The sequence below is a fragment of the Nyctibius grandis genome, chromosome 10, assembly GCF_013368605.1.
Source record: "Nyctibius grandis isolate bNycGra1 chromosome 10, bNycGra1.pri, whole genome shotgun sequence".
In the NCBI taxonomy this organism is placed as follows: domain Eukaryota; kingdom Metazoa; phylum Chordata; class Aves; order Nyctibiiformes; family Nyctibiidae; genus Nyctibius; species Nyctibius grandis.
In genome coordinates, this window is record NC_090667.1 from 2,890,020 (window position 1) to 2,917,834 (window position 27,815).

Here is a 27,815-nt window from a genome sequence, read left to right on the forward strand (position 1 = left end):
CTTGGAAAAAACAGGCTTCAAGGAAGAGTGTCTGATGTCATCACTGTGAGATGACTGGGCTAGAACAGTTTCCTTAATTAACCTCCTGTAAATAAGGTGCTTTGATGGACTGCAGCTCAGCAGTGGCGCAGAGATCTGTTTCTGAGGAAATTCTTCTGAATTCCAGAAGAGGTAAAGATGCTTTGACTGCGAAGGTACTGTATCCAATAATAGCTCTAAAGTTCGCAGATAAGTCTTTGATCTCTTCTGTTTCATGACTCCACATCACTTCTAAAAGGTAGTTGAGTCTTCAACCCCCACAGAAAAAATCAGCTTTTTTTTTCCCTATCCTGCTTACAACAAACACAGGCAGGTGGCAGGTCCTGGTGGTGCGATGAGTGTGAGGGAATGACCTTCTCTTCCTTACAGCTCGGTGACAGATGCTCAGGGAATAGGAATAGGAATAGGAATAGGAATAGGAATAGGAATAGGAATAGGAATAGGAATAGGAATAGGAATAGGATAGGATGGGGTGGGATAGGATGGGATGGAATGGGATAGGATAGAATAGAATAGAATAGAATAGAATAGAATAGAATAGAATAGAATAGAATAGAATAGAATAGAATAGAATAGAATAGAATTCAGTTGGAAGGCATATGACAGCTACTCCTGTTTTACATATAAAAAGAGGGTTTGGGATTTATGTAATCAACAGTTCAAAAACTATCAGAAGAGGAGAAGCTCCGGGCTGTTTGCATGCTTGCTCGCAACTGAATGCAAAGAAACTTAAGGCCAAAGCCCACCCAGTGTTGCAGACCATGCCGACCAGGCAACTAGCGATAGGACAAGAGGACACAGCCTCAAGCTTGGCCAGGGGAGGTTCAGGTTGGACATTAGGAAGCATTTCTTCTCAGCAAGGGTCATTAGCCATTGGAAGGGGCTGCTCAGGGAGGTGGTGGAGTCCCCATCTCTCGAGGGGTTTAAGAAAAGACTGGAGATGGCACTTAGTGCCATGGTCTAGTTGCCATGGTGGTGTCAGGGCCATGGTTGGACTCGATGATCCCAGAGGTCTCTTCCAACCTGATTGATTCTATGATTCTGTGACCAGAGCTGATTGGGGATGAGCTGCTCCATTTCCAAAGGTGCGTTGAGTGACGGTCACCCGACGGTACGGGGGAGGTGGCCGTCCGCGCGCCTCTCCCGGGGGGTGCACCCAGCTGTGAGCACATCCTTTCTGATTTGACACATCACGTATGAAGGGAGGAGGCTCCTACTCCAACCCGTCCCCGCTGTGCCCGTGGCCATGGGAGAATAAAGCCGCGTACCCAGCAGTTAGCTCGGAGACGCAGTCACAGGTTTTTCCATTGATTTCCATTCAGGCTTCCAAAGGTACTTTTTCTTTTCTCTGTCTTTTATAAAGGGCTGCATACACCTACTTTCAGCTATAAATAAAAAATAATCATGTGCGTTTAGCACTTATTAAAATTCTTTTTAAATTTATATGCAAACGAGGAGCAGCCACAGGCTCCTGGCAGGTTGCCTATAAAGCCCTTTGTTCTGCAAAGATTGTACACCACTGATGAGGCAGATAAATTTGTCTTCAGTGCCATAGTCTTGTCTTTGCTCTGAATCTTTTTTATAACTACTGGAAGGTGTAGGTTGAGAAATGCTGGTTTGATTAGATGGGCTTGTGGTTGGTCCCTTTTCATGCCAAAATCATTTAAGTGTTCCAGACATGGCATACACCCATGGAATCTACAAATATATCTCTCCCCAGTGCGTCATAATTCCTGGGGTAGTAAGTGATGAATCATCAGGATCTAATGTGAAGATAAGCTAATTAGCATTAATCAGAGCTCCTGCCCGAGGTGGGAAAATGCTAGGTGAGCAGTCTGTTGGCTGCCACCTGAGTTATTTAATTATTTTATTTTCATTTCTTTCGATTTTACAAATCGGGCTCTTCAAAGCTCCCAAGCTGGTAGACTGGTAGTCTTCAGTGCCATGCAAAATTTAACAAGCCTTCCGTGTCCCTCAGTCTCCATCGTGCCCTGATCTCACCCATCGTCTCGCTTCTCGGCGTGGCCTGAATGTCCCCAGACCGTGGCTGGGTCACGTTGTGGCCTGGGATGGCTGCTGGACTTTAAAGTTTCTCCCTGCAAGAAATCTGCCTCCCATTAAAATCGTTGACTATCTCCAGACTTTAAATTACTCCTAACTTATTGCGATATGATGGAAGAGGTCCCACCATGTGTAGTAAGAGAAGGATCTCCCCTGTGTACAGTAGTCGCTGTATCAGGCTGCGTTCCCTTCTTTCTGCTCTGGGGGCCAACTTTTTGTAGAAATTCTTAAAATTATATTACAGCATTTTTCTTCTAGTAATGTACCTTCTAGCAAAAAATGCCAAGCAACAGGGATGACTGTAAATACTTCCCTGCGTGTCCTGCCTGGGTGCCAGCTGTCTGACCCTGGTCGGGGCAGGGGTGTTGCAATCAGCCTTCAAGTCTGTGGTGCAGAAGCATGAGGAATTCAGTCTCAGCAAAAAGACGCCATCCAACACCACCCTCCGTGACTGCTGGCCTAGTTGAAGGATTGTTTATGACAAATTCCTTTACCTATTGGCATCTGCCACGGGCCTCCAGATTTTGAAACGCATTGGCTTTGGTGGCGTGTCTCCTCCTCTGCGTTCCCTGCGCTCCTCGGGTTTGGTAGCGGGAATCCCGGTGCAAAGGGAACCAGGATTCAGACTCAGCCATTAGAATCATAGAATCACAGACTGGTTTGGGTTGGAAGGGACCTTAAAGACCATCTAGTTCCAACCCCCTGCCACGGGCAGGGACACCTTCCACCAGACCAAGTTGCTCCAAGCCCCATCCAACCTGGCCTTGAACACTGCCAGGGAGGGGGCAGCCACAGTTTCTCTGGGCAACCTGGGCCAGTGTCTCACCACCCTCACAGCAACGAATTTCTTCCTAATATCTCATCTAAATCTCTCCTTTTTCAGTTTAAAACCATTCCCCTTCGTCCTGTCACTACTTGCCCTTGTAAAAAGCCCCTCTCCCATTAGCATAGAGATAATTAGCTCTCAGTGAGACCAAACCCCATGAGGGTTGCTTCAGCAGCACATGTACGTCCAGGTCCCCCCAGCACGGCACAGCCCGGCCCCGTCAGGAGCAGCTCGTGGGCTCCTGGGTGCCGTGGGAAGCGGTACCCAGCACGGTGGTGGGGATGCTGCAGCCTCACTGGGGGACAGGCCATGCGCGTTTGCAGACCCCACAGCAAGAAAAAGGGAAATGTTTTCTAGTCTGTGGGCTCGGGAGTCCTACAAAGCTCCAGCCCGTGTGGTCCTTTGCCGTTGTGTCCAACACGTGTGTTTTCCACCCAAGGACAGGACTGAGGTTATCTTTCCTTGAAGCTGCTGGAGATCTGCCACTGGCAGTGCCTCTCTTGGCTCTGGATTTTGTCATGATCCCATAACTTATAATTACCCGGACTCTTCCATTACAGTGAAACCAGCCCCTTCCTTTTTTAACCGTGGCACACGGGCTTTTGAGAGAAACCACCGAGAAGGTTCTGTGTGTGGGTCAGGGAGTTTTACCTCTTGAGCTTGTTGAGATGTAGCATAATTATTCCTTTCCAGATAAATACTGTTCCATAGCTCTGCACTGGGCTGGGGGGGGAAAAAAACCACAAAAGTTCAGGAGCACATAGCTGCTGCTTTTACTATGGTGAATCAAAACCCCTGGGGAGGTTGGTGGCCAGCAGCAGATGTCATTGCAGCCAGCGCAGCCTGGGACCCACGGGGTGAGCACAGGGGCACTGCGGGTGCTCAGGTAATACCCGATGGAAAATGGAAATAAAAAAAGAAATCGTGTAATCTCTGATTGCCAGGTAGCTCGTGCTTAGATCACTGGTAGCTGGTTTATAGTAGATAGAGTAGATATGAAGGATTAAATTCTACACTGCAATTTGTTTTCTGCTGAATAATTATGATTTATTAGTCCCAAGCACAAATTATAGTAATTTAAAATATTAATACTTTTTTTAAAAAAGGAACACGCAAGTGGATTGCGTTTAATGGGGATAGCTGGGTCCTGATAACCTAACGAGCCTGAGGATTAACGAGGAGGGCTGGCGGGGGCTCCCCCTCCGCTTCGCAGTGGTGTCGGGTGTAGTGCTGGGGGAGCGATGCGGGGAGCGTGCGGTGCCCAGCAGCCTGTCTGGGGATGCAGGGCACCTTTCCCTCCTCGCCAGGAGCTCGTGAGATGTTCCCAGATCACACTCTGTGCCCGATGCACCGGTGCTCCCTCCCACGCTGGCCCCTCCGAGGCGAGCGGGGGGCTCGGGGCCAGCGGCACGCGGGGCCGTGGGCTGTGCCGGGGGCCGGGGTGTTGATGAGAGGAGTGATTCAATGCCCGTACATGTTGTCTTGGCTTCGCTCCTTCGTTTTCTCCTTGGGTCTCCAGGACCTGGTAGTTTGTGCACATCCCCGTGTTGCAGTTGTGTCGGTGAAGCTTCAGCAGCACTTTGGTCTCGTGGCCAAATCACCCTCTGGCTGCACCATCCCCAGAGCCTGGCCAGATCTGCGGGCTGTGCCCAGCCCCTCCACCCAAAATCTGCCTGGGCGATGACGTGCCACCCTTTCCCACGCCGTGCTGCGGGGTGGGAGTGCTGCTGGGAGCGGGCCATTGAGACCTCAAGCTTCGCCAGGGGAGGTTCAGGTTGGACATCAGGAAGCATTTCTTCTCAGCAAGGGTCATTAGACACTGGAAGGGGCTGCCCAGGGAGGTGGTGGAGTCACCATCTCTGGGGGGTTTAAGAAAAGCCTGGACATGGCACTTAGTGCCCTGGTCTAGTTGCCATGGTGGTGTCAGGGCAATGGTTGGACTCGATGATCCCAGAGGGCTCTTCCAGCCTCATTGATTCTGTGATTCTGTCTTTGTGTCACCTCCTGGTACGGCGTCGGGTTTAGTTTTGCACTGGAGTTGTGCTGCTGGGGTCACCACGCCTCGTCCGTAAGCGCCAGGTGATTTATTGCCATTTTCTCACCGGTTCAAAATAATTTCACGCTTCCTTGGTGCAGGCACCCTACAGATGTTAATATTAATACGGATACAGTGTGTGCAGCAGCTCTGGGATGGCTGAGGGGGGCGGATCGCACAGCAAACGTGGTCCCTGGCAGGCAGGCGCGATGCTGCAGGCGCGTGGGAACGAGCCCACCGAATGGCTCAGCTGAGCATCTCCGTGTCTTAAAGACAGAATAAGGAAAAACGCTCGTTAGCCTTTGTTCCTCGGTAATTTCCCCACTCGCCTTCTCTCTCTGGGGTCAGCAAACAGGCAGAGAAACGCCACCGAGCTGAGTGTGAGAGCTTGGTCGGTAAATGGTAGTTATTATTACGCTGTTGTATAAAATGTTTAGTAATATTTTATATAAAATATCCTGTTCCAAGCAATATTTACTGTTTGCATGGTGACGATCACAACCAGAAGCGAGCCTGCCGAGCTCGATCTCGTTCAGATGCAGGAGATAACAGGTCTCCGCCCTAAAAAAAACACTTACAGTTAAGAAATGCAGTTGCTGTTAAACTCTTGCTCTGAATATAGCCCCGTACCAATACGAAACAGTCACACAGAGGCAGATGGATGCGAAGATAAAAGAGATCGACTAAAGGCAACGTTTTACGGGCCGTGTCACCAGGCTCCTGGTGTTTATCATGTGGGAAACCTGGGGTGGCCGGTGGGGCTGTCGCAGGAGGAGCGCGGCCGGGAAGTGAAGCGGGTTTCTGAAATGAGTAAATCCGAGTCGAAGCAGAGGTGCTAAAACAGACTAAAATTTCCTGCTGCTGTTAAACGTGCAGTATAAAAGTGATTTCGTCTCTATGTACAGCGCTTCTACTGCGCTCAGGGTTGCAGACAAGCTGAAAGCACTTTGTGGTGTTTATGCACAGTTACAAAAAGAAAATGCAGTGGATAAAGCCCCTGGAATGTCCCAGGCCGGTGAGGTTTGGCGTTTCCCACTTTCACAGTCTCTCAAAACCTGGATGAACGCCTGCCAGCACTGGAGATAAGGGCATGTCTTTGGCCTTAGGTGAGATACATCCGTGGAAAAACTTTCCTTGACTTTGGCGTGGACTGAATCTTATTTTCTAGCCTATAAATCTAATATCTCAGTTGTTACCCTATAAATCTAATATCTCAGTTGTTCCCCTTCCGCTAAAAGCTGTTTGGAGACGCAGCGTGGCGTATCTAGACATGGTGGTGTCAGGGCAATGGTTGGACTCGATGATCCCAGAGGTCTCTTCCAACCTGATTGATTCTGTGTGATTCTGTATCCCAGGGGATGCGGGTGCAGGCTGGGGAGCAGCAGCCTGAGCATCCAGGCACTTTATTCTGCCCGTGGGAAGGTCACCCCCAACCACCTCAGCTGGGAACTCCGGGACTCCCCTGCTCTGAGATGGAGTTTCCTTCTAAATCCCATCGACTGCGTCTTGGCTGCGTTTGGGGATTTATTTCTTCAGAAAGTCCCAGGCTGCTTTATGTCCTGAAATAGTGGAGAGAGCCAGCCAAAAAATTAAACAGCAGATATTATATTAAGTAGGTGTTTTAAGGAGAAATTGCTTTCTCTGTGTGGCAGCTCAGTTAAACCCAAAAGAAGTGTAAAAAAAGCATAATCCTTTATAGTGTATATGGTTTTTACCTTTTGCATCCTAAGGAGCTTAAATGACGGCCATAAGATAGATGGGTTTATTTTTTAATTGCAGACTTTACAGGAAAAATGTAAATCCTAACCCAATGGAAATAGTGTTTTAATTGGATTTTTCAGCAGATATACAGCCCACTGGTTATGAAGAGCACTTTTACTTTAAAAAACGAAATGCTAGTATAGGATTTGATCGTGTAGTAATGTCCTAAAGTGAGGATTTTTTTGCCTGTGGATCATTGCCCTGATAGCAAGAGAACTTTTTCCTTCCCCGACTTTCTAACAGCAGATGTGGGACACACGGGCTTCCAGTTCAGGCCCTAAATAATACCTAAGCTAAAAAATTGCACTGTAGGCATGTGGAGGTTGTGTGCGTGTAGGTGTGGTAGATATATTTTTTGGTATAATTGATGTTTAGTGTAACCTCAGTTTCATTCAGCAACTACTGCCGACAATTACTGTGATAGATCAGAGGACATTGCAAGCAAGTTAAAAAAAACAGTCTGTGTTACAAAGTGACCTACAGTTAAATAGCTGATCCCTGGTAGGGGGTTAAATGAGTTAATTATCTGGTTAGGAAAAAAAATCTATGCCAGAAGGTTGACGTACTGATGGTACCCTGGATTATCATCTGTTCTTCCTTCTTCTTGAATTCTTCTTCCCTTCATCTAAATGGATGTAAGTGCTGCGGCAGTTGTAGTGAATCAGCTTGTATTTCATGGCAACACCAGGACCCAAATTGGACCCAAATCAGCGAGTTCAGCAAATGCCTCCAAGCAAACCCAAGGTTTTTCTCATGTCAAAGAGGGCTGAAGCCCTCCCGGCTCTCCTGAGGTGACCCCAGGAGCTAAGAAACCACCCCCCACTGCCCAGCAAATCCCTCAAAATGAGCTGCCTAAAGGAAAACAGTCACCTGCCTTGGGGACACTGCTGGCGGCATCGCTGGGGTCTCGCGGGCAGGGGCAGAGCCCCGCACACCAGCGATGTATGGGGATGCAGCTGCCTGCTTGGCCTTCAGCAGCCCTGCTCCCTGCCTGGCGTGGGACGGGCTGGGCACACACCCTCCTGTTTGCTCAGTTCTGCTTTGTTTAACGTTTCTGGAAAGCCTTTCTCGTGGAGTCCCATGTCGCGGCTGACCGCAGGGCAGGGCGAGCTCCCGGGGCGAGCTGCTTTGGAAAACAAGCCTGACCTCAGCCAGAAAAGTTGGTGGTTTAACATTTTTCCCCTTCACTGCCTTGCATGAAATTGTGATAGCTCAGATTTGTGGTGATGGGAACGGACACACACCGCCAGCCGCCACGCTTGGGCTGCTCTGCCCCGTCGGGGTCGGGCCACTGGGACCCTCTTCGTGGTCGGCCAGCGTGGTTCATGTAAAGCAGCAGAATCACAGAATGGTTAAGGGTTGGAAGGGACCTCTGGAGATCATCTAGTCCAACCCCCTGCCAAAGCAGGTTCACCTAGAGCATTTTGCACAGGGTCGCGTCCAGGCTGGTTTTGAATATCTCCAGAGAAGGAGACTCCCCACCCTCCCTGGGCAGCCTGTTCCAGTGCTCTACCACCCTCAAAGTAAAGAAGTTCCTCCTCATATTGAGATGGAACTTCCCATGTTTCAGCTTGTGCCCGTTGCCCCTTGTCGTGTCACTGAGCACCACTGAGAAGAGTCTGGCCCCCTTCTCTTGACACCCACCCCTAATGGATTTGTAAGTGTTGATAAGCACAGTCCAGCAGAAGATGGCTATTGCAATCTCATCAGAGCGTGACAATAAAAAGACAGATTCAGGGTGAGCATGGCTTGTATCGGGGTCTTCTGCCTCCCGGGAAGGCGAGTGCATCGACCAGGAGGTGGCTTGAAACTCTGTCCTAGACCTAAACTTTTCCCAACAAAACTTTGGTGAAGATGCACCCTGCAAAGAGTTGTGGTCTCCATGACTTGGTTTTTCTGACAAAAATAAATAATGTTGCTTAAAATTCCTGACCCCACGCGGTCCTGGAGCAGGTGGCGAGCTCCCACAGCAAGAACTGGATCGTTAAAACTGCACTAAGATTTCAGTCCTTGTGGGTTTGCGCCCGTTGCTTCTTGTATTCAGAAGAACCCCCAAACTCAAAGCAAAACCAAGTTGAAAGAGCAAAGTTTCATCCATTATTTTTCTCATCAAAACCATATGAACTTGTGACTTTCTCATTTTTTTGACTTGAAGCCTTTGATCAGTCCTGCCTTGTGAACTTTTGATCAGCTTGGGTTAAAATGAAATCCAAGCCCAGGCACATTTTGTGTGGTCTCTGCTTTCGAAGTGAAAATTTTTCGTGTCTGTACTAACCATGTTATTCCCGGGCTGTTATTCACAGTCCCTCTCCTAAAGCCGTAGCCAAAAACTTACTGGAGCTCTTGGAAGAAATATGCTGAGAAGCCAACCTGGCTGTAGCAGGATTCATTTATTATTTATTACTTAAAGCAGGAAGTTTGCTGTGTTCCATTACTAGTCCAAGTTATAATCCCCACTTACAGCACCTGTATTTAGAAAACAAGACTGTCAGCCAAGGTCTGAAGTTTGGAACCCAGCTCTCTCAAAACTGCTTTCCATACAGAGACCCAAAGATGAAAATAATCTCACGACCATCCACTCCCGTAGTAAAATCTTATGCAATTAAATCTATGAATCTCAATACCTGAAAAACAGGATTTGATGACACATGACAAGAGCCGAGTTAAAATATGTATGACTTAATACCAGCACGGTAGGTAATCTTGATCATCACAAGTGTAGAGGAGATGGAATCGAGGCATGGGGTGGAGTTTCCTCGTTTATTCCCATCCCTTGCCTTGAGTCCCGTCTTGAAAATGAGCCCAATAAGTGTTGCTAAATAGACTATTTTGACAATACTGAAAATAAAAATGGAGTGAGGCATTGCTGTGGTGCTTGGTGCATCCCGGCTCTCTTGGCTTGCTGCCTCGTTACCCAGGTCGTCGGGGGGATTTACACCCAGAGCTGCGTGTTGCCCTGCAGCCCGAATCCAGCTCACGTGCCAGGGTCAGCCCACTCCATCCTCAACCCGGCAGCTCTCGGCCAGGAGCTCGGGGAGCCTGATGGCCACGGCAGCTCCCCACCACTGCAGGGACTAGCTGGCGAGCGCTTAAACTGCTCCTTGTTTTACATCTCATTGGAGGTAACATTTAAGGAACTTCAAGAAGTCAAGTGGCAGGACAAGATTAATTAGGATTCCTTTCTAATCCTAATTACAATGATATTTGCTTCCCACGATACGAGGCGTTCATTATCATATGGATGAGCTTGTTTCTTTAGTCTGTCTGCTTCCCTCCCCCCCAAGAAAAAAAAAAAAGGTTAAATAATATTTAATACATTTTTACAGTCATTAAAAAAAATCAGCTCTTTTTAATCTGGTGAAAACATCAGATGGGCAGAGGAGAAAACCATTCAATTCCCTATTAATTTCCCTTGCTCTCTAATTATATGCAAATCCACTGAGCCCGGGTTTTAATTCAGCCATTCGCATTAAGAGATCAGAGAAAGATGCAAAATGGGAAAGCGGAGTTTGACGTATCGTCGGGGGCTCGTACGAATTTGACTGCAAGATAAATTCCACGTTTTAATTAAAATGTTTATTCCGCTGCGCACAATGACGCTTGCTTGCTTTCAGAGGAAAAAAGGGGTATTAAGCATTAAAGGAACTAATTCCTCCTATCAAGAAAATTAGGATTTCTCCCAGGCAGACACGGGGTATCATCCCGGATTAGCGGGATGTAGCATTCTTTGTAAACATGTCACCCTTGGAAGGGAGCAACAAGGGAAGCTGCTATCGCCTTACAGCTGCAGGGTGTCAATAAAGCGTCCCCTCGGCTCCGGGGGGGATTATCTTCCCTCCGCGTCCTCCGGAGAGCCCTTTATCGTGGAGACTGGGAAATAAGTGTGAGCGCAGATTAGGATGACGCGGGGGTGGCGGGGGCAGCAGGCAGCTCTCCCCTCTCCTCCCTGGGGGTCCCCGATGGGTTTTGGGGATCCCAGTGTGGGGGGATGCCCCTCGCCACAGCCCTCGCCCTGTGGGCTTCACGGCTGGTCGGCAAAATGCCTGCTAGGGTGGGAGCGCCGAAGGGAGGAGAGGAAGAGAAGAGCTTGGCCAGCAGACGTGTAGGTGTGCGCTGGGGAGTCCACTCCTTGTGTTGTTAGGGCCAAGTCGTGGTTACCCACCACTGGAGTTTGCCTCAAGGGCTGTTGTGGCCGCTCATTGTCGCTGCCCTCTTGCTATGGCTGGGAAAGGCCTTGTGGTGAGTTGGAGTGGGAACCAGTCTGGGGGAGAATCCATGGGTTGTGTGGTTGGCCTTCGGATGGACAACTTCCCCGTGTCGGTGCAACGTTCAGGTCCACGGACACCTGCACAAGCACAAGCAAACGGGGTGGGAAGGGCCAATACCCCCTTTTGGCAGTGGAGATGATTTATGATCTCTGGAGGTGTTTAAGACAAGACTGGACGTGGCACTTAGTGCCATGGTCTAGTTGCCATGGTGGTGTCAGGGCAATGGTTGGACTCGATGAGCCCAGAGGTCTCTTCCAACCTGAATGATTCTGTGATTCTGTGTCGTCTGCAAGCACGTGGCCTCGGCGGTCACGTGCGATGGGAGAAAGCTCTCTCTGAACAAGTCAGCAGCATTACAGTATCATTATTATTGTTATTATTATTACTGTTATTACCATTATCTTTTCACTGCGCAGTCTTCGAGTTGGGGATTTACTTTCAGACGGGGTGAGACACTTCTGATTTGTTGCCTGTTTTTTCAACCAGTGACATTCTTGCATGGTGAGATCCCCCCCTGCACCTGAGCTTTGAGACTAGGAGATGGAAAAGAAATAAAATAGGATACAATAAAATAAAATTAAATTAAAATAAAATAAAAAAGGCAGTATAGTGCCGGCCAGGAGGGGCTGGCAGCTGTCCCATCCCAAGCCTAGAGGCAGGGAAAGAAGTCCTGTGATGGGTCTCCTGTCCAGGTCCTGGGGTGATGGTGGTGGCACCTGCAGAGCGGTGTCACCCATGGTGGCCATGCACCCCAGCACCACTGCATGCGCAGGGGCAGGTTTCATCCCCTGTGATGTCTGGAGAATCGAAACACCTTAAATCACATCAGAGTTTTTTTGGGTTGTGTGTGGTGTTAACTCCCCTGCGCTCTTTCAAGTACCTGGGCTGGTTTTGTTTTTGTTTTAAGTGACGCAGCCCTCTCCCCATGCCCAGGGGACTTGCAAGCAAACATTTGCCTCCAGAAAACTGTGCGGCACTGACACCTGGAGGGTTCCTCTCGCGCTGATTCACCGGCAGATGCACCCAGAAATCTCACAGGACTTTCCATCCGCTGCTGCAGCGCGGCCGGGAGGGATGTGACAACCAGGTGCCAAAGCCACCTCGGCTCAGATCCAGCACCCAGCCAGGGCTGGGGTTTGCAAATGGTTTCTCAAAACCAGTGAAAATCCGCTGAGCTGCCCGTGTGTGAGACGGGGACACGGCTTGTACCGTGCGGACCCTCTGTGTTTCACGGAGCCTTCGCACCCCGAGGCTCGGCCGGCCCTGGGGCACATGGAGGGTCATGTCTTGGAAACGGTGTCCCGAGCCTTGCCCAAGGGCAAGCCTTGCCTCTATGTGATGATACTTTTATTTTCCTTCCCTCCCTTGCCCTCCTGGACATTTCCCTGATTAATTCTGGGTATAAGACCAACCGCTCATCTTTGAGAAGCCGAGCGAGATAAAGGAGGTCAGATGCTATCAGCCTCCGCGGGTCAAGTAAGTGCCTTCTCGTTTGAAGCCTCAAGTGTTACCGGTAACGCCAGGGGCTGCAGCTTCTGATTCAAATTCGCAGAACCACAAAGCATGAAGAGGACAGAGATTTTTTTTTTTTCTCTGTAGCCCAGAACACGAGAGGGGCAATAACCAGGGATGGGTGTTGCAGAACAAGGGATATAGCTGGGGGAGGAGGGGGCGATGCAGCCCCGCTGTTATATCACCCCAGCGTTTGGGAGAAAATAGCTGGGGTTTGGTGTTGCGGTGCAGCCCCCGGGTTATACTGACCCGGCATTTGTTCCCACGAAGCCAAATGTGCGGGACCAGGGGGTGTTTGTGTCCCCTCCTGAGCTGATGCAGCTTTGAACATCACAGCAGCAGCGTCTCCCGAGCGAGGGGACTTTCTGCACGGCTGAGGAGGCTTCTGGAGTGAGGTGGCTCTTCTGCTGAATGCGATTGTAAACACTGGGCGGTGATGCCAAAAGTTCATTTTTCAGGGGGTTTCTCCTCTCTGGTACGGGGGGTAACTGCCTCCACGCTTGCCCCCTGTCACCATAAGAGAGCAGCCTCTGGGAGGGACTTTTGGTCTTTATTTTTCCATGCCTTTTTTTTTTTCTTTTCACGAAGAACCACCTACATCTTTCTCTTAGAAGATAAATACTTGAGAAGTGAAACGGCTCTTCCTGTGCCCGTAAACGGTGAAAAGCTCAGCTATTTCCCCTGCAGGGTTTAACTTAAAAATAATAACCATCATTGCTTAAAAACAGAAACCAGCAGCGGCACAGAAGGTCACTGAGAACTTTTAAAAGGTTTTGAAGTTCTTTCCCTGTATTTGACCCCATCGTGTCTGGAGCTTCGCTGCCTCTCTGAGTGCTGGGGCAGGTTGGAATCGATGATCCCAGAGGTCTCGTCCAACCTGATTGATTCTGTGATTCTGTGATTGTGTGATTCTGTGCTGGGGAATGTGTCCCCCTGGTACCCAGGCAGAGTCCCCAAACGCTGCTGTGATGCTCATCCAAGTGGCAGGGGACAGTCAGCATCCCCGGAGCTGAGTTTTGCCACTAAGGGGAGCGCATCCCCTTCGATGTGCAGAGGAGAGCAGGACTGCTCAGGTGCCTCGGTAGCATTTGCAAAGCAGAGCTGGGTTTTAAAGCAGCTGCAAGAAATCAGAGGGAAGGGGAAGAGTTGAGGGAATAAACACTCCATCAACCGCAAAATGTAGAGTGTGGGGATAAAAACCTGAGCCAGAGCAGTATTTGCCTGTATGTGCAACATCTATCTTGAACCGATCAGCTCCTTGCTGCAATTCATATGCAGAATTAATGCAAGAATTAATAGCCACAAATTATTACTTTCCCCTTCATTTGGCTGCTGCTCGCGAGCCCTTCTGGGCCAGCCAGAGGTGCGGGGCAGCGGTGCTCTTCTGGCCACGGGAGATGTGGTCTTCTGGTCCCTGGAGGAGCCCTTGGTGGTGCGGAGGGGAAGGGCCAGATCCAGCCCTCCTGGGTGCTGGGTGACCCAGGGAGATGCTGCTGCTGCTGCTACACCCCGGCTTTGCTGGAGGGGTGCACGGCTGGGCGAGGGCAGCGCAGGAGCGTGGGTGGCTTTAACTTTCCCTGTTTCCTTTCTGCTGCGGCAGCAGGCTGGGGCAGCGCGACTGCAGCAAAAGTGAGAAAAGAGAAAAAAAAAAGCGTGCTGAGACGAGAAATGAGTCGACGCTGCCGTCGCCTGCGGGCTGCCGAGGGCTCCGTCAGTGCCAAAACCAGTCTGCAGCGGGTATTGGGGGTGATCTTTTATCACAGCATCCCTGGGTGCAACACCACGGGGGAGCGCGGGGTGAAGGCGTCTGCTGACACGGGCTGGGGCTCCGAGCTGGGAGATTTTATCAGAGGTGCCCTGAAACTGCGCAGAGCCGGGGTTGAGTCACGGGCTGCGGGTCCCCGAGCGCCCCGAATGACAGCGTTGCCCTGGGAGCCCTCCCAGGGGCAGCTCCGATGCTGCAGGGTGTCCCTAATTACGTCCCTAATTATGTCCCTAATAATACGTCACTAATAATTTGCTGACCTGGATTGATTGTTGGATACAGAGCAAAAGGCACATTCCCCCCGGTAACGGGTACCTTCCCCAGCAGCGGTGTGTGCTCGGTGCAGCCTGACCTTGTACCTTTCTTTCTGTGGCACGGTGACTAATTTTGCAGTTAAAAGGAATTAATTCCTCATTGAATCAGCAACAGCAAAACTTCGTAGGTTTTGTTTTTCATAGCTGGCGCGTGGACTCATCTCGCCCTCTCTGAGAAGTGATGTCAAAGCAAACGCGTTTGGGGTGACTCGGGGCCGGACCGCGGTGTAGGGCTTTCACCCTGGAGGCACCCGAGCGGGGCAGAGGAGCACGGAGAGGAGCTCGGAGCTCACCCCATCCATCTCCCTGCTTTGCACCCAGGGGCTGCTCCCAGCAGCCAGGCACAGGGCACAGGGGCACGGGGCTCTCGGGCTGCCCAACGTCCCCTGTGCCTTGGCGGTGGCAGCCGCCGGCGTGGCACAACTTCCAGCCCGAGCTCCCATCCCTCGGCCAGGCCCCTCGCCGCCGGGCTGACCCACGGCTTTTTCATTTCGCTATTTTTGGGGCCGGCGATGTGGGAGAATTTGAAAGTGCCGTGACTAATCTCGCCTCACCGCGGCTCAGCTCCCCGGCAGGGCTGGAAACCACAGCGCTCTCCCCGACTGCCGGCTCGTGTGCCAGGGCGCTTCGTGCCGCGGGGGACGGATCCTGCACCCCCCGGGGTGCTTCCAGCCTCCCCTCGCCCAGGAGGCTGCTGCCAGGGCCAGCCCAGCCCGGGGTGATGGGGGCACCCGGCTCCAGGCATCACAGAGGGTTATGGGGTTTCCTCTCCCTGCAAGCTCCTCTGCACCCACGGAGGGGCTGCCAGGACGGACGGTGGGTCCCCCGGTGTTGGGCGCTCCAGCAGGCTCGTCCCTGCTTTGCTCGCTTTTGGGCTGCCCACAAAACTGATCCAAGCAGAAAAAGATTCTTTCCAATTTTTTTTCTAATATTTTCACAGAGTATTGCAGTTCATGGAAACCTTTTGGTTTGATCATTTCACTCAAATTTCAACTTTTGACCTTCTCTGCTACATTTTGCTAAGAACAGCTTTAACGTTTAAAAGAAAAAAAAGGTCTGTCAAGCCAGCAAAGTAAAACTACTCATTTTTAACATGTCACGACTAAATAGATCAGTCTTAAAAAAATGAGTCAAAATACTTGCTAACACGAGGTGCTTTCCAGAAAATAATTGATTACAATCTCCCACCATTTTCTTATGAAAAACCCTCATTTTGCTTAAAAAATACCCCTCATTTATAGTTGTGCTCGGGCAGCACCGTGCTGGCTGGCCCGGCTAACCCTGCTGCAGCCCTCGCTGGGCATGGGCGATGTGGGATGGGAGCTTCTTCCCTCACAGTCTTTTTTTTTCTAAGTTATTTTCAAGGTTGGTGGGGGCTGATGAAGCCTGGTAGGTGATGTGCAGCACGGGACACGTGGGGACTGGAGCAGGCACCGCTCCCCGGGGAGGTGGGCACCAGGAGAGTTACAATTTAACAAATGTGAGAGGGAAGAAGGCCCTCTAGGCTTGCAAAACCCACTCTGCTGCTCCGTCCCCTCTGGAAATACCGTCCTGGTGTTGCTGTAAATGCGTCTCTTCATTTCTGTAGCGAGGTCGTGGCTGCACAGCTCATTCCCCAACCTCCTCTCAAAGCACTGCGCTGGGAGAGGTGAGACAAAGCTGTCCTGGGAGCCCTTTCGTGTCCCCCCCACGGCTGATGAAGGATGGGAGGTGACTTGGGGTGACGTGGGGTTGGGGCCGTGGCGCCGGGCACCAGCTGTGTTATTTGGGGTGAGTGGGTACCAGCAGCTCTGTCACAGAATCACTGAATCAATCAGGTTGGAAGAGCCCTCTGGGATCATCGAGTCCAACCATTGCCCTCACACCACCATGGCAACTAGACCAGGGCACTAAGTGCCATGTCCAGTCTTTTCTTAAACCCCTCCAGAGATGGTGACTCCACCACCACCTCCCTGGGCAGCCCCTTCCAATGCCTAATGACCCTTGCTGAGAAGAAATGCTTCCTAATGTCCAACCTGAACCTCCCCTGGCGAAGCTTGAGGCTGTGTCCTCTTGTCCTATCGCTGGTTGCCTGGGAGAAGAGGCCGACTCCCACTCCACTACACCCTCCCTTCAGGTAGTTGTAGACTGCACTAAGGTCACCTCGGAGCCTCCTCTTCTCCGGGCTAAACACCCCCAGCTCCCTCAGCCATTCCTCGTAGGTCAGACCCTCCAGACCCTTCACCAGCTTGGTCACCCTTCTCCGGACTCGCTCCAACTGCCGCTCGGAGCTGTGTTGAAGCACGGCTTTGGGGAGGAGGTGCAATAAGATGCTGTAGCAAACCGCAGCGCATCGCCCCGATGCCCCGACCAGCACCACCCCATGTCCTCCCAGGGGCCTGCCGAGAGGACACCAAACCAGCTGCCCTCGTGTTAAACCACTCCGCTCGGCAGAAACCATTGACGTCAGGTTGATTTTATGGCATAGGACATTGTCAGCTGAGAAGTTCTGGCTTTGAAAAGCCCCTTCAAGGTTCATGTGCTGCAGCTGGTTTCAGAAACCAAATCTAGACTTGTAAAAAAGAGGATTTGACACCATTTCTCTGGCAGACAGATTTCTATAAACGAGGGATGATTTCACAGCAGACGCGTGCGGCAGCCACAGCGCAGCTGGTGGGGACCAGGAGCTGCGGACATGGCCACGGACCGTGACCATTAGCAGCTGCGGTGTTCAAACTGGGGATCAACGCTGAAGGAGTCTTCTCCGTTTCTCCAGATCTTTGTGCAATGTTTCCCTCTTCCCTTGGTTTGATTTGGGAGACGGGTTCCCGTAGTGAACTCCCAAATGGAGGAAGCGGGAGGGGGATGAAGAGCCTCTTGGAGAAATTTTTGCCTTACCTCCCTCCTGAGCATCCCTCCCCACCTGCTTTTCATCACTTTGGAGAGGAGGAGAGAAGTTTTTCAGCAAGGCAAGTGCAAACGTAGAAGGGACGTGGGGAAGGCCAGCTCTTCTTACGTCTTGTTTCCCATCTGAACTGATGGAAAATCTGAGTAACTGAGCTGCGACCTATTGTGCCACCGAGCTCCCGGGTTCTGCTTTGGTGGGAAGAAGGGCTGTAACCGCGCATGCTCCGTGCTTTTCAGTGCTGAGGTATCCTGGGGATCAGCGTCAGGACTGTTAGCTGCCTTTGTAGTGGGCTGTGTCTTCTGCCATCGTTCCAAAAGCCGCTACCAGCGAGGTTGGCTGGTGGATGGTGCTGTGCTTGGGATCAGGCACGGCGCGAATGGGAAGGGAAGATCTGCCCCGCTTCAAACAGCAGAAATGCTTCAGTTGAGGTTTTCAAAACAGCTCAGCATTGAGCTCGTTCTGCTCCAGTGTCATGTTAAAATGTACACGTAGAACTGCATGTCCCTAATTTAGGCTTTCTGGCTCTTAAATAAGCTAAACCGTAGCTAATTTTAGAAATATCACTGAAAAGCTGTTCTCCATCTCATTTCACGGGCAAGAATAGTAAAAGCTCAGAGCTCCAAACGTGTGTTTAGCTAAGCAGGAGCCAGCCCAGCACCGCTCTCCATGGGAAAACCACATAGCCCATGGCCCTGCTGCGGGACAGGAATGCCTGCACCACACCAGTTTGTGCTGGGGACGGGGGTTACATTCCCAGTATCCTGCTGTACGCAGTAAATCTACATCAGGAATTAGGGTTTTCGTTCATTCTTAAATGCAAACCTGCAGGCCTCTTGGGTTTCATTTGCATGAGCAAACCTTTGTGGGAAAGACAGACGTAAAGCGGCGTCTCCATCGGTCTGTTTTCCTTTCCACTCTGTGGGTTTCCTCCTTGGAGCAGCGATGCAAAACACTGGACTTGCCCGGGGCTCTCGGGCCGCTGTGCAGGCAGCTCGGAGCGGCAGGGAGAGCTCCAGGACAGGTCCTCCAGAGCCACCAAACCACCTCCACCAAAGCAACTGGCGTTTTGTGCTCACTCTGCCTGAGCGAAATCATTACCGAAGCGAAAGGCACCAGTGAATCAAGTCCAGAGATGGTAAATGACTCGCCAAAAGTCACGCAGCAAATCATCTGTAGATGTCCTGGTGGGACACAAGAGGTCTGGCTAGCGATACCTGGCTCCCAGCCCCTGCAGAGCTGTCTCACCTCCTCCATTCTCATTTTCTCCCCGTTTTGGGGTGCTGTCAGTCCTGTTTCTGCATTTATCTGGGACAAATCCTAACATTCCACCACTGAGGCGAAATCAGTTTGGGTTTAAAGGCAACCATGGGCGAAACCAGGCATGTAGGGAGCAGCTTGAGACGCTTGGGGCGAGGAGGCTGGCGGTCGGCGGCAGCGGGTGCGTGTGTGTGTTTTCCTTACAGCTCTTTTGAACAGGTTCCCCTCTCTCTGCTCCAACACGCAGAAGTTCTCCCCGTTGTGTTCACAAAAAAAAAAGCGCCTTTTACAAAGCTGTTGGGCTCCCCTGGCCTCGCCGTGCCTAACCAGGAGTAGCTGCAAGAGGAGACAGATTTTTTCTTTGCTAAATTTTCCTGTCTTTGTGGCATCTCCAGTGTTGCCTCAGCTCCCTCCGGTCCTTCTCTGACCTACGAGGAACGGCTGAGGGAGCTGGGGTTGTTTAGCCTGGAGAAGAGGAAGCTCAGAGGTGACCTTATTGCCGTCTACAACTACCTGAAGGGAGGTTGTAGCGGAGTGGGAGTTGGCCTCTTCTCCCGGGCAACTAGCGATAGGACAAGAGGACACAGCCTCAAGCTTCGCCAGGGGAGGTTCAGGTTGGACATCAGGAAGCATTTCTTCTCAGCAAGGGTCATTAGCCATTGGAAGGGGCTGCCCAGGGAGGTGGTGGAGTCACCATCTCTGGATGTGTTTAAGAAAAGACTGGAGATGGCACTTAGTGCCATGGTCTAGTTGCCGTGGTGGTGTCAGGGCAACGGTTGGACTCGATGATCCCAGAGGTCTCTTCCAACCTGGTTGATTCTGTGATTTTCCCAGCGCTGGAGCTGGGACCAAGGGGCATTTCAGCCCAAGGGCTCGCTGGTGACCATGTCACGTTGCCAAAGGCATTGCCCCCAGTGTGAGAGCCCCAGTTAGGACAGCCCGAGTGTGGCTTTCAGAGTGAATGGGCAGGATGTGAAAGTCCAGATTTAGACCCTGTTGGTAGCACAAGGCAGAAGACAAGAGCGTTGGGTAACGTGTTTGCAGCACTCATCCTGGCATAAAAGATACTGGAGATGAATGAAAAAAGGTTTAGATTTTGAAAACTTCCTGCTGATTTGAGCTGTTCCCACCTACCCATGCAATCGCCTTCAGCTGTTGTCACTGCTTGGTTTATGGATTCTTCTTGCAGGGTGCTGTGGTGGTTATTGAAGTAGGCAAGGGCGTCTTCTGCCTTGGCCTTGAGAGTCACGGGGGGCTTTTAGTGATTCCCAGCCTCACTTGCAACAACAGCACTGTACAGGGCACCGACCCTCCTTGCCCACGGAGCCCGACGACTTCTGAGCCCTCTCCCTCCTTGTGTCTTGCAGTCCAACAAAGTTCCCGTCGTGCAGCCGTCGCACGGAGTCCACCCGCTCACCCCGCTCATCCCTTACAGCAACGACCATTTCAGCCACGGCTCCCACTCGCCCCACTTGCCCGCTGACATCAACCAGAAACAAGGTAATGGCACCGCTGTGGACCTGCGTGGTGGGAGGGGGACGGGGCTGGAGACAACTGAGGTCAAGGCTGTCACCTTCCTGGTCCCAAATCAATGGGGAAAGCCAAGAGCTTTGGTCAACTGGGGCATTGCTTAGCAGCAAGAGTTTATTTAGCTTGTTGGCAATGCTTTGTAATCCTGGTCAAGAGGAGTTTGAGATCGAAAGTGCCAACCCTGCTGATCAAGCACGCTCAGTTCTCTGTGCAAGCTGTCCTGTAGCCTGGGACCAGACCAGAGCCTGCGAGACGATGCGTAAGAGTCAACCAGAAAATGGAAAGTAATCTTTCCTTTGACTCATACCCAAACTGTTGTCAGGTTGTCATTTTGAGAAAATAAATGCTTGAAACAGGAAATATTTTGACTAAATAGGATCGGTGTCTGATAGCTAACTGGATTGTTATATGTGTGTGTCCGTAGCCACACGCTGTGTGGTTGTCACACAGTTTGGCTCTTGGGGTTCCTGTGCGAGTCCAGGACACGTCAATTAGCTCGTGAGGCTGCAGAGGAAAGTACAGTAGGTAGAGGTTAAACCCTGAACTGTAAAATAGAGGAATTCACCCCAGCCCACCATTCCTCGCGGGTTACTGGCAAGCTGAGTGTAAAATCAAACTTTTCTCAACCTTCTGCAACAGAATCTTTCAGATTAGCCAGGCTTTTGCACAAACCTGGTCTTGATTTCATGTGAAAGCAAGCAAATGCACACTTTTATGTCAAACTACATTCAGGAAGGGATTCAAGGTCCATCAGGGCCCAGAAATCAGTGCGAAAACGGAGGCAGAAAACCAGCTGTTGTGATTGTGCAAAGGCCTCCACCCAAGAGTGATCCAAACTATCCTGAAGACTCAGCTTCGCCCAGTTAACATTATTGCTAAAACGATGGGGTATCGAGGGTGCTCTGGGCTGGAGCACGTGCTGAATTATCCCTGGTCTGAACCCACAGGCCGTGTTCTGGACCCATCAGGGATGCTGATGGGGGGGATATAGGTGCGGTGTAAGAGATACCCAGGTGCATCCTGGTTTTCTTCCAGCCAGCACATTGCTTGTTGGCCACCAGAGCATAACAAACTCAGCAGAAAAATATGAAGAGTTAACAAAATAAACCTATTAAAAGCTCAGCTAATGGCAGATCTCCGACTCTCGAGAGGCAGCGTGCAGGTTTGTAAGTCTCCCGGGAAGGCGCCCCGACACGCCGTCCTTCACGCTGCCTTTGCGGACGCCTTGCAGAGCTCTGTCCCCTGCGAGAGCCCTCGCCGTGAGCTGCCTCCAGGGACTCCGTGAGCTTGGAAAGCCCTGAGCAACACGGGAGCAGCTCACCCAGGGGATGAGCTGGTTCCATCCCTCCATGGAGGCTGTGATCAGCAGTGGAGTAGTCCCCAGGCGTTCATCTCTGCGGTGGGTCAGTGATTTGGAGAAGCTGTCCTCTGGCTGCACACGCTTTCCAGGCCCCCCTTTCCCATTTAGCCTGTGCATTTACGTGGGAGGCAGGGTCTGTCCATCCCGGAGACCCCCCAGGCCTTATTTATGGAGAGGTTCAGACCATCATCCTCAGCTGGGATCTGCTTCCGTGGTGCAGCTGTGATCAGCTTTGCATCCCCCATCCCTGCACTGCTGGGGCGAGGGTTTCCTTCCCCGTTCATTCTGGATGTGTCCCATCTCTATTTTCATCGCAGAAATATCTCCCATTATCACCAAGCGTAAGCGCTTGAGAGCCACCGCCGTGCTCATTCTCACAGCACCCCTTTAAAGTATTTCGCAGTAGCCCAAGGACACGCAGACAAGGAAATACAAGCAGGATCTTCTGAGTCAGTGGCGGGTGCCCCAACCACTGGGCCGGCGAGAATAACTTGTGCTCTGCCTTACGCAACGTGTGTTGTCGGAGGTCCCAATCTCAGGAGATCCTGGCAGCTGCCTAGTGCAGGTGCTGGTTTTGTTTGAGCTTCAGGGGCTGCTGCGTCCCACTCAGGCTCAGCTCTAGGTAAATCTCATACTCAGTTATACATCCCTTTCAGCTCAGTTATATATTTATTTTAGCTAGCTCCTAATAAGATGCTTGGGATCTGTTGGTGTCATTCCTAATTAATAATTTATCATTAATACACCTAGGAGAATAATCCTAGGAGAATAATCTGAGTTTGCAGACTGCTTGCAGCTAACCACCAGTTTATTCTGTGTATTTATTGCCCAGGGCAACTGCTGGACAATCTCCATATGTGATTTTTGGCTGAGGCTAGTTAGCAGTCGGCATCACACGGTGCTGCGGCAGAGCTCAGCCCCAGCTCCCCCCAATTCTGCAGTCCGGGGGTCAGCCGGAGGCTGCTTGTGCCGGCAGCACCGTGGTTGTCTCAGGCCCACCCGCAGCCTCAGGGCTGTTCTCAAGTCCATACAGAAAGGGCTCGGGGCTGCGGCTGCCTCCTCTGGCCGTGCCGCCCGTGCCAGCGGCTTTGAAGATCGCGCAGGGATTCCCCGTGCGCAGGGTGAATTCCCAGCTGGCACCGTACCCACCTCCGCTGCTCCTTGGCACGCACAGAGCCCGCGGAGCGATTGCTTTGAGCAGGGACTGGAATTGTTTAAAATCGAGATAGACGGGATGTGTGCAGGAGCAGCCCCGCTGGCCGCTCACGGGGGGTCCCGGCGATGCTGGTGGAAGTGGGTGTAGGAATGGCTTTGACCGTCAGCTGTGCCCCTGACTGGGCTCTCTGGGAAGGGCAGGGGGATGTCTGGAGTCACAGAATCCCAGAATCAATCAGGTTGGAAGAGCCCTCTGGGATCATCGAGTCCAACCATTGCCCTGACACCACCATGGCAACTAGACCAGGGCACTAAGGGCCATATCCAGGCTTTTCTTAAACCCCTCCAGAGATGGTGACTCCACCACCTCCCTGGGCAGCCCCTTCCAATGGCTAATGACCCTTGCTGAGAAGAAATGCTTCCTGATATCCAACCTGAACCTCCCCTGGCGAAGCTTGAGGCTGTGTCCTCTTGTCCTATCGCTGGTTGCCTGGGAGAAGAGGCCGACTCCCACTGCGCTACAACCTCCCTTCAGGTAGTTGTAGACTGCAATAAGGTCACCTCTGAGCCTCCTCTTCTCCAGGCTAAACAACCCCAGCTCCCTCAGCCGTTCCTCATAGGTCAGACCCTCCAGACCCTTCACCACCTTGGTCGCCCTCCTCTGGGCTCGCTCCAACACCTCAACATCTCTCTTGAAGTGCGGGGCCCAGAACTGGACACAGGACTCAAGGTGCGGCCTCACCAGTGCCGAGCACAGAGGGACGATCACTTCCCCAGACCGGCTGGCTACACTTTTCCTAATAGAGGCCAGGATGCCATTGGCCACCTTGGCCACCTGGGCACCCAGTCCCTTCCACAGCAAGTTGCTGCATGGCCTTGGGGTGGCACGGAGCAGGGATGGTGCTTGTGCAGGAGCAAGCTGCCTTGCCCACCCCGTTACACCAGTGTTTGTGATTCTGCAGCAATGTGGATGACCCGCCACATCCCCCCAGAGAGAACCACAGCAATAAAAAGGGCAGTTGTGGTATCCTGCTCCTTACAGACAGCTCTTTCCATACATCCCCTCCTGCCCACAGTGCCCGTAGGTGGAGCAGCCGGGGGGTCGGGAGCGGTCCGGGTCAGCCGGGGAGCACGGTGCTGGGTCCAACTCATCTCCTTCTCCCTTCTCCCAGGAGTGCACCGTCCTTCGCAGACCTCAGACATCCCCGGCTTCTACCCCCTCCCTCCCGGTGGAGTCGGACAGATCACGCCGTCGATGGGATGGTGAGTGTGGAGGGCTCGGCCCCGCGCAGCCCCCGGCCCACCGCCCGCTGCCTACGGGGACGGTTTACTGAACAAACCGCGTGCAGCCGTTCTCCGTGACCTCCTCGGTGCTTTCGCCCCGGCCTCACCCCTCCCGTGTGCTGTGTGACGGGGAGGAGGGTTTCGCCCTGTGTCAGAGATGGGGAGCAGATCTGAGGAGAGGCTGAAGGCTTTGTCCGGCTGGGGCATCCCTGGAGCGGGGTTACAACCTGCCCAATTCAAAACCGTCTCCTGCCTTACATCTACCTACCTGTGTGGAGTAGGAAACCCAGGAGAGCTTCCTGCCCACCTCTCCTCATCACGAGAAAAGCCTCTCTTGTTGAGGAGGAGGCAATTTTCTCCCTCGCTGGGGGTTTTCAGCACAAACGGTGCTTTCCCTGAGCGTGCTGCCAGCGTGGCGTAATCTAATGGGATGCTCCATCCACGGGGCCGTGGTGCTTCTCGGGGTCTCGGGGCAGAGACCTGCTCCGGTGGGTGACCCCGGTACCCGCAGCCTGGCTGTGGTACAGCCAGCTCAACGGCACCCGCTGCCCAGGGGGGATGGGGAAGGAGGGACCATGAGTTGCAGCACTCCCAAAAAGTGCCCCCCTGCATGAGCCAGCCCCAAGGAGCACCCCACAAAGTGGAGCCCGTGGGGAAACCTGCCCCAGGGACACGAGTTAAAAATACCCCGGCGTGTGCTCTGTGGTTGTGGCCACCGGCTGGTGTCACCGTGCTGGTCAGCGTGCCCACGGAGCAGGTCTGGCGGGCGGTGCCGTGTGGGCATCGTCACTCCTCGGGTTAATTTTTAATCCCGGTGGGTGATGCAGGGACCTTGCAGGTGGTGGCTGCAGGTGGCGGGTGGGGGTGAGTGCGGGGAGGGCGGTTGTGGGGGCAGGCGGCCGGATCCTCCTTGGTGCCAGCTGATAAAGCCCAGCAGAGACCTCCAGGTACAAGAACATCCTGCAGAATGGGAGAGGCGAAGCGTATTAAAACACAAACGTTAGCTTTTTGTTTTGTTTATGAATTTCATGTTCCAGATATTTAACCACAAGGAAGCAGAGGCTGAGGCCTTTGATACAGAGCTCGGCTTCAAAGAGATCACATTGTGCCTTCTGTGCTAAATCTGCTGCTCTTGAGCGATGATTTAACTCCTCATATGATGTGATTCATCCTCAGGAAAAACAAGTACTGGGGTGACTGTGCTGTAACATGAAAGAAGTAGTTGGGGGTGAGGAAGGAGCCTGTTTGCCAAATGCAAGGTCCCCTTTCGGGGTGGGATGCTGTTAAGGGCAGCCCTGGGTGCGCAGCGGGAAGAAGGTCTGGTTTGCACGAGGTGTTGTCGTTCGGTTGGTGTCGGAGGGAGTTTGCATTGCTGAGAGCTGCTCCGGCATCCGCGGGGTTTGGCATCCTCGGGCAGCCTCGTCAGACGCGTTCGTTAGTGACTAATAGAGCAGATACGGCAAAGCAACGAGCGGCCTGGCGGAGCGGAGGGCAGCACCTCGAAGCGTGTGTGTCTAATAGAGCCTTTGCTTGTCCATTTGCTTGCCTAAAATTTACGGAAAGAGCCCCAAAACCTCGCCCAAAGTGCCCCGTCCTCAGGCGAGGCTCAGCGCGTCGGTGTGGGTGGGTGCAGAAGCGGCAGCGTTGGCCCCGTGCAGGAGGCAGCGGGCAGCGGGGGCTGCGTGCCACGGGGTGGTCGTGCTGGGGGTGCTCGTGCCAGGGATGCTCATGCCGGGGATGCTCGTGCTGGGGGTGCTTGTGTGGGGGGTGCTCGTGCCGGGGGTGCTCGTGCCGGGGCTGTTTGTGCCAGGGATGCTCGTGCCGGGGATGCTCGTCGTGCCAGTGGTGCTCGTGCCAGGGATGCTCGTCGTGCCAGAGATGCTCATGCCGGGGATGCTTGTGCTGGGGGTGCTCGTGCCAGTGGTGCTCGTGCAGGGGATGCTCGTGCCAGGGATGCTCGTGCCGGGGGTGCTCGTGCCGGGGATGTTCGTGCCAGGGATGCTCGTGCCGGGGATGCTCGTCGTGCCAGTGGTGCTCATGCCAGGGATGCTCGTCATGCCAGAGATGCTCATGCCGGGGATGCTTGTGCTGGGGGTGCTCGTGCCAGTGGTGCTCGTGCAGGGGATGCTCGTGCCAGGGATGCTCGTGCCGGGGGTGGTCGTGCCGGGGGTGCTTGTGCCAGGGGTGGTCGTGCTGGGGATGCTTGTGCCGGGGATGCTCGTGCCAGAGGTGCTCGTGCCAGGGATGCTCGTGCCGGGGGTGGTCGTGCCGGGGGTGCTTGTGCCAGGGGTGGTCGTGCTGGGGATGCTTGTGCCGGGGATGCTCGTGCCAGAGGTGCTCGTGCCGGGGATGCTCGTGCCGGGGATGCTCTGCTGGGGGTGCTCGTGCCAGGGATGCTAGTGCCAGGGGTGCTCATGCTGGGGGTGCTCGTGCTGGTACCACCCAGCTGGGGTGGCCACGCGCGGGAAGCAGCCCTCTGTGAGCCAGCAGGCAGGAGCTGGGCAGAAACGGGCTTTGTTCTCACCAAGCGCTTCGGGAGGAGGAGCTGCCAGCCATCACTCTGTAATTAGCTGGGATGGCAGTCGGATAAAAGCCTCCGAGAGTCCAGTCGAGTGAGTTCTGCTCACAGGAGCCTGGCAGCAAGCATCAACCGGGGGCCTGCGAACTGTGCCGCGGCTGGTTCCGCAGTGCCACGGCAGCCCCTCCACAGCAGCCCCTCCACAGCAGCCCCTCCACGGCCATCCCACGTCTTTTTTCCAAGCCACCCTCCCATCACCGGGTGATACAGGCTGGAATCGTGCACTCCCAGCCATCAGGGACTGATTTTGCAATCGCATTAATTTGCACGTCAGAATCGCTTCAGATGACGCCGCCAGCGCCCGGCTCCTTTTCTACCCCCATCTCTCAGCCTCTGCAGGAACTTGTGTGTCGCTTCTGGATTAGCTCCGAGTGTTTTTCGCAGCCCTGGGGCAGCCGCGTTCGACTTCAAAGGTTGTTTCGGTAGCACTTGGCTGTTTGTTGGTGTGTTTATACCCGCCGACATCTAAGGGGTGGGAGAGGGCTTGTGCCTGGCAGGGTGTAAACAGAGCCCCGCCGCCTCGCCTGCCCTTCCTGCAGACAGATCCTGCAGATTTCGGTCAAGCCAAGACACAGCAGCTCCCTGAGCTGAACAGAAACCTCCTTCCTCCCCAGAGGGGCTCGCTGCGCTCCTCCTCCTCAGGGCACAGACTGGCTTTAGCCCTGAAGAATCCCTGGCATCCAGGAGCTCGGTCCTTCGCAGGGCACCGCACTTAAGGATAATGGGCTTTTTTTTTGGCTTATTAGAGCTGAAAACAGCCGGTGCTGGTCTTGATTTAGGCTGGGAGCATCTTTTGGCGGGTTTGCAGAGCAAGCCAAGGCATTTCTGAGCTATCCCAGATGGAAACGGGGGACGTGTCCCTTGCTGGGACCAACGAGGAACTTCCTACACGGTTATTTTACTATCTCAAAAATAATTTCCAGCTCCAGGTCTGGTACATGCCCAGTCACCAATATGAAAAGACTTTCAGAAGAGATGTAGGACCAAGCTTTTTGGCTTGTTTAAAAATGACGGGCATCCTTTGAGGGGGAAACCAGAGCATTTCTGAAGCGTGTGCAAGGGCAGAGGAGGTGCTTTCTCTCCGAACACCGGGAGGTTCCCGTGCTTGGGCATCCTCCCAGTGCATCCCACAACTGTGCAGGGAGAGACTCTGACCAGGCTTTAGTTTTCTGGTCAAACTATG

At 52.8% G+C, this 27,815-nt stretch overlaps 1 protein-coding gene across 2 annotated transcripts in view; it reads left to right on the forward strand.

Annotated features, from left to right (window-relative positions):
• TCF7 (transcription factor 7) overlaps positions 1-27,815 on the forward strand; it is a 70,745-nt gene that overhangs the window by 30,421 nt on the left and 12,509 nt on the right. For both annotated transcript variants that reach the window (XM_068408735.1, XM_068408736.1), the window contains exons 4-5: positions 20,093-20,225; positions 23,943-24,033. In XM_068408735.1, the coding sequence (XP_068264836.1) occupies positions 20,093-20,225; positions 23,943-24,033 (224 nt within the window). The remainder of the gene's footprint in view (positions 1-20,092; positions 20,226-23,942; positions 24,034-27,815) is intronic.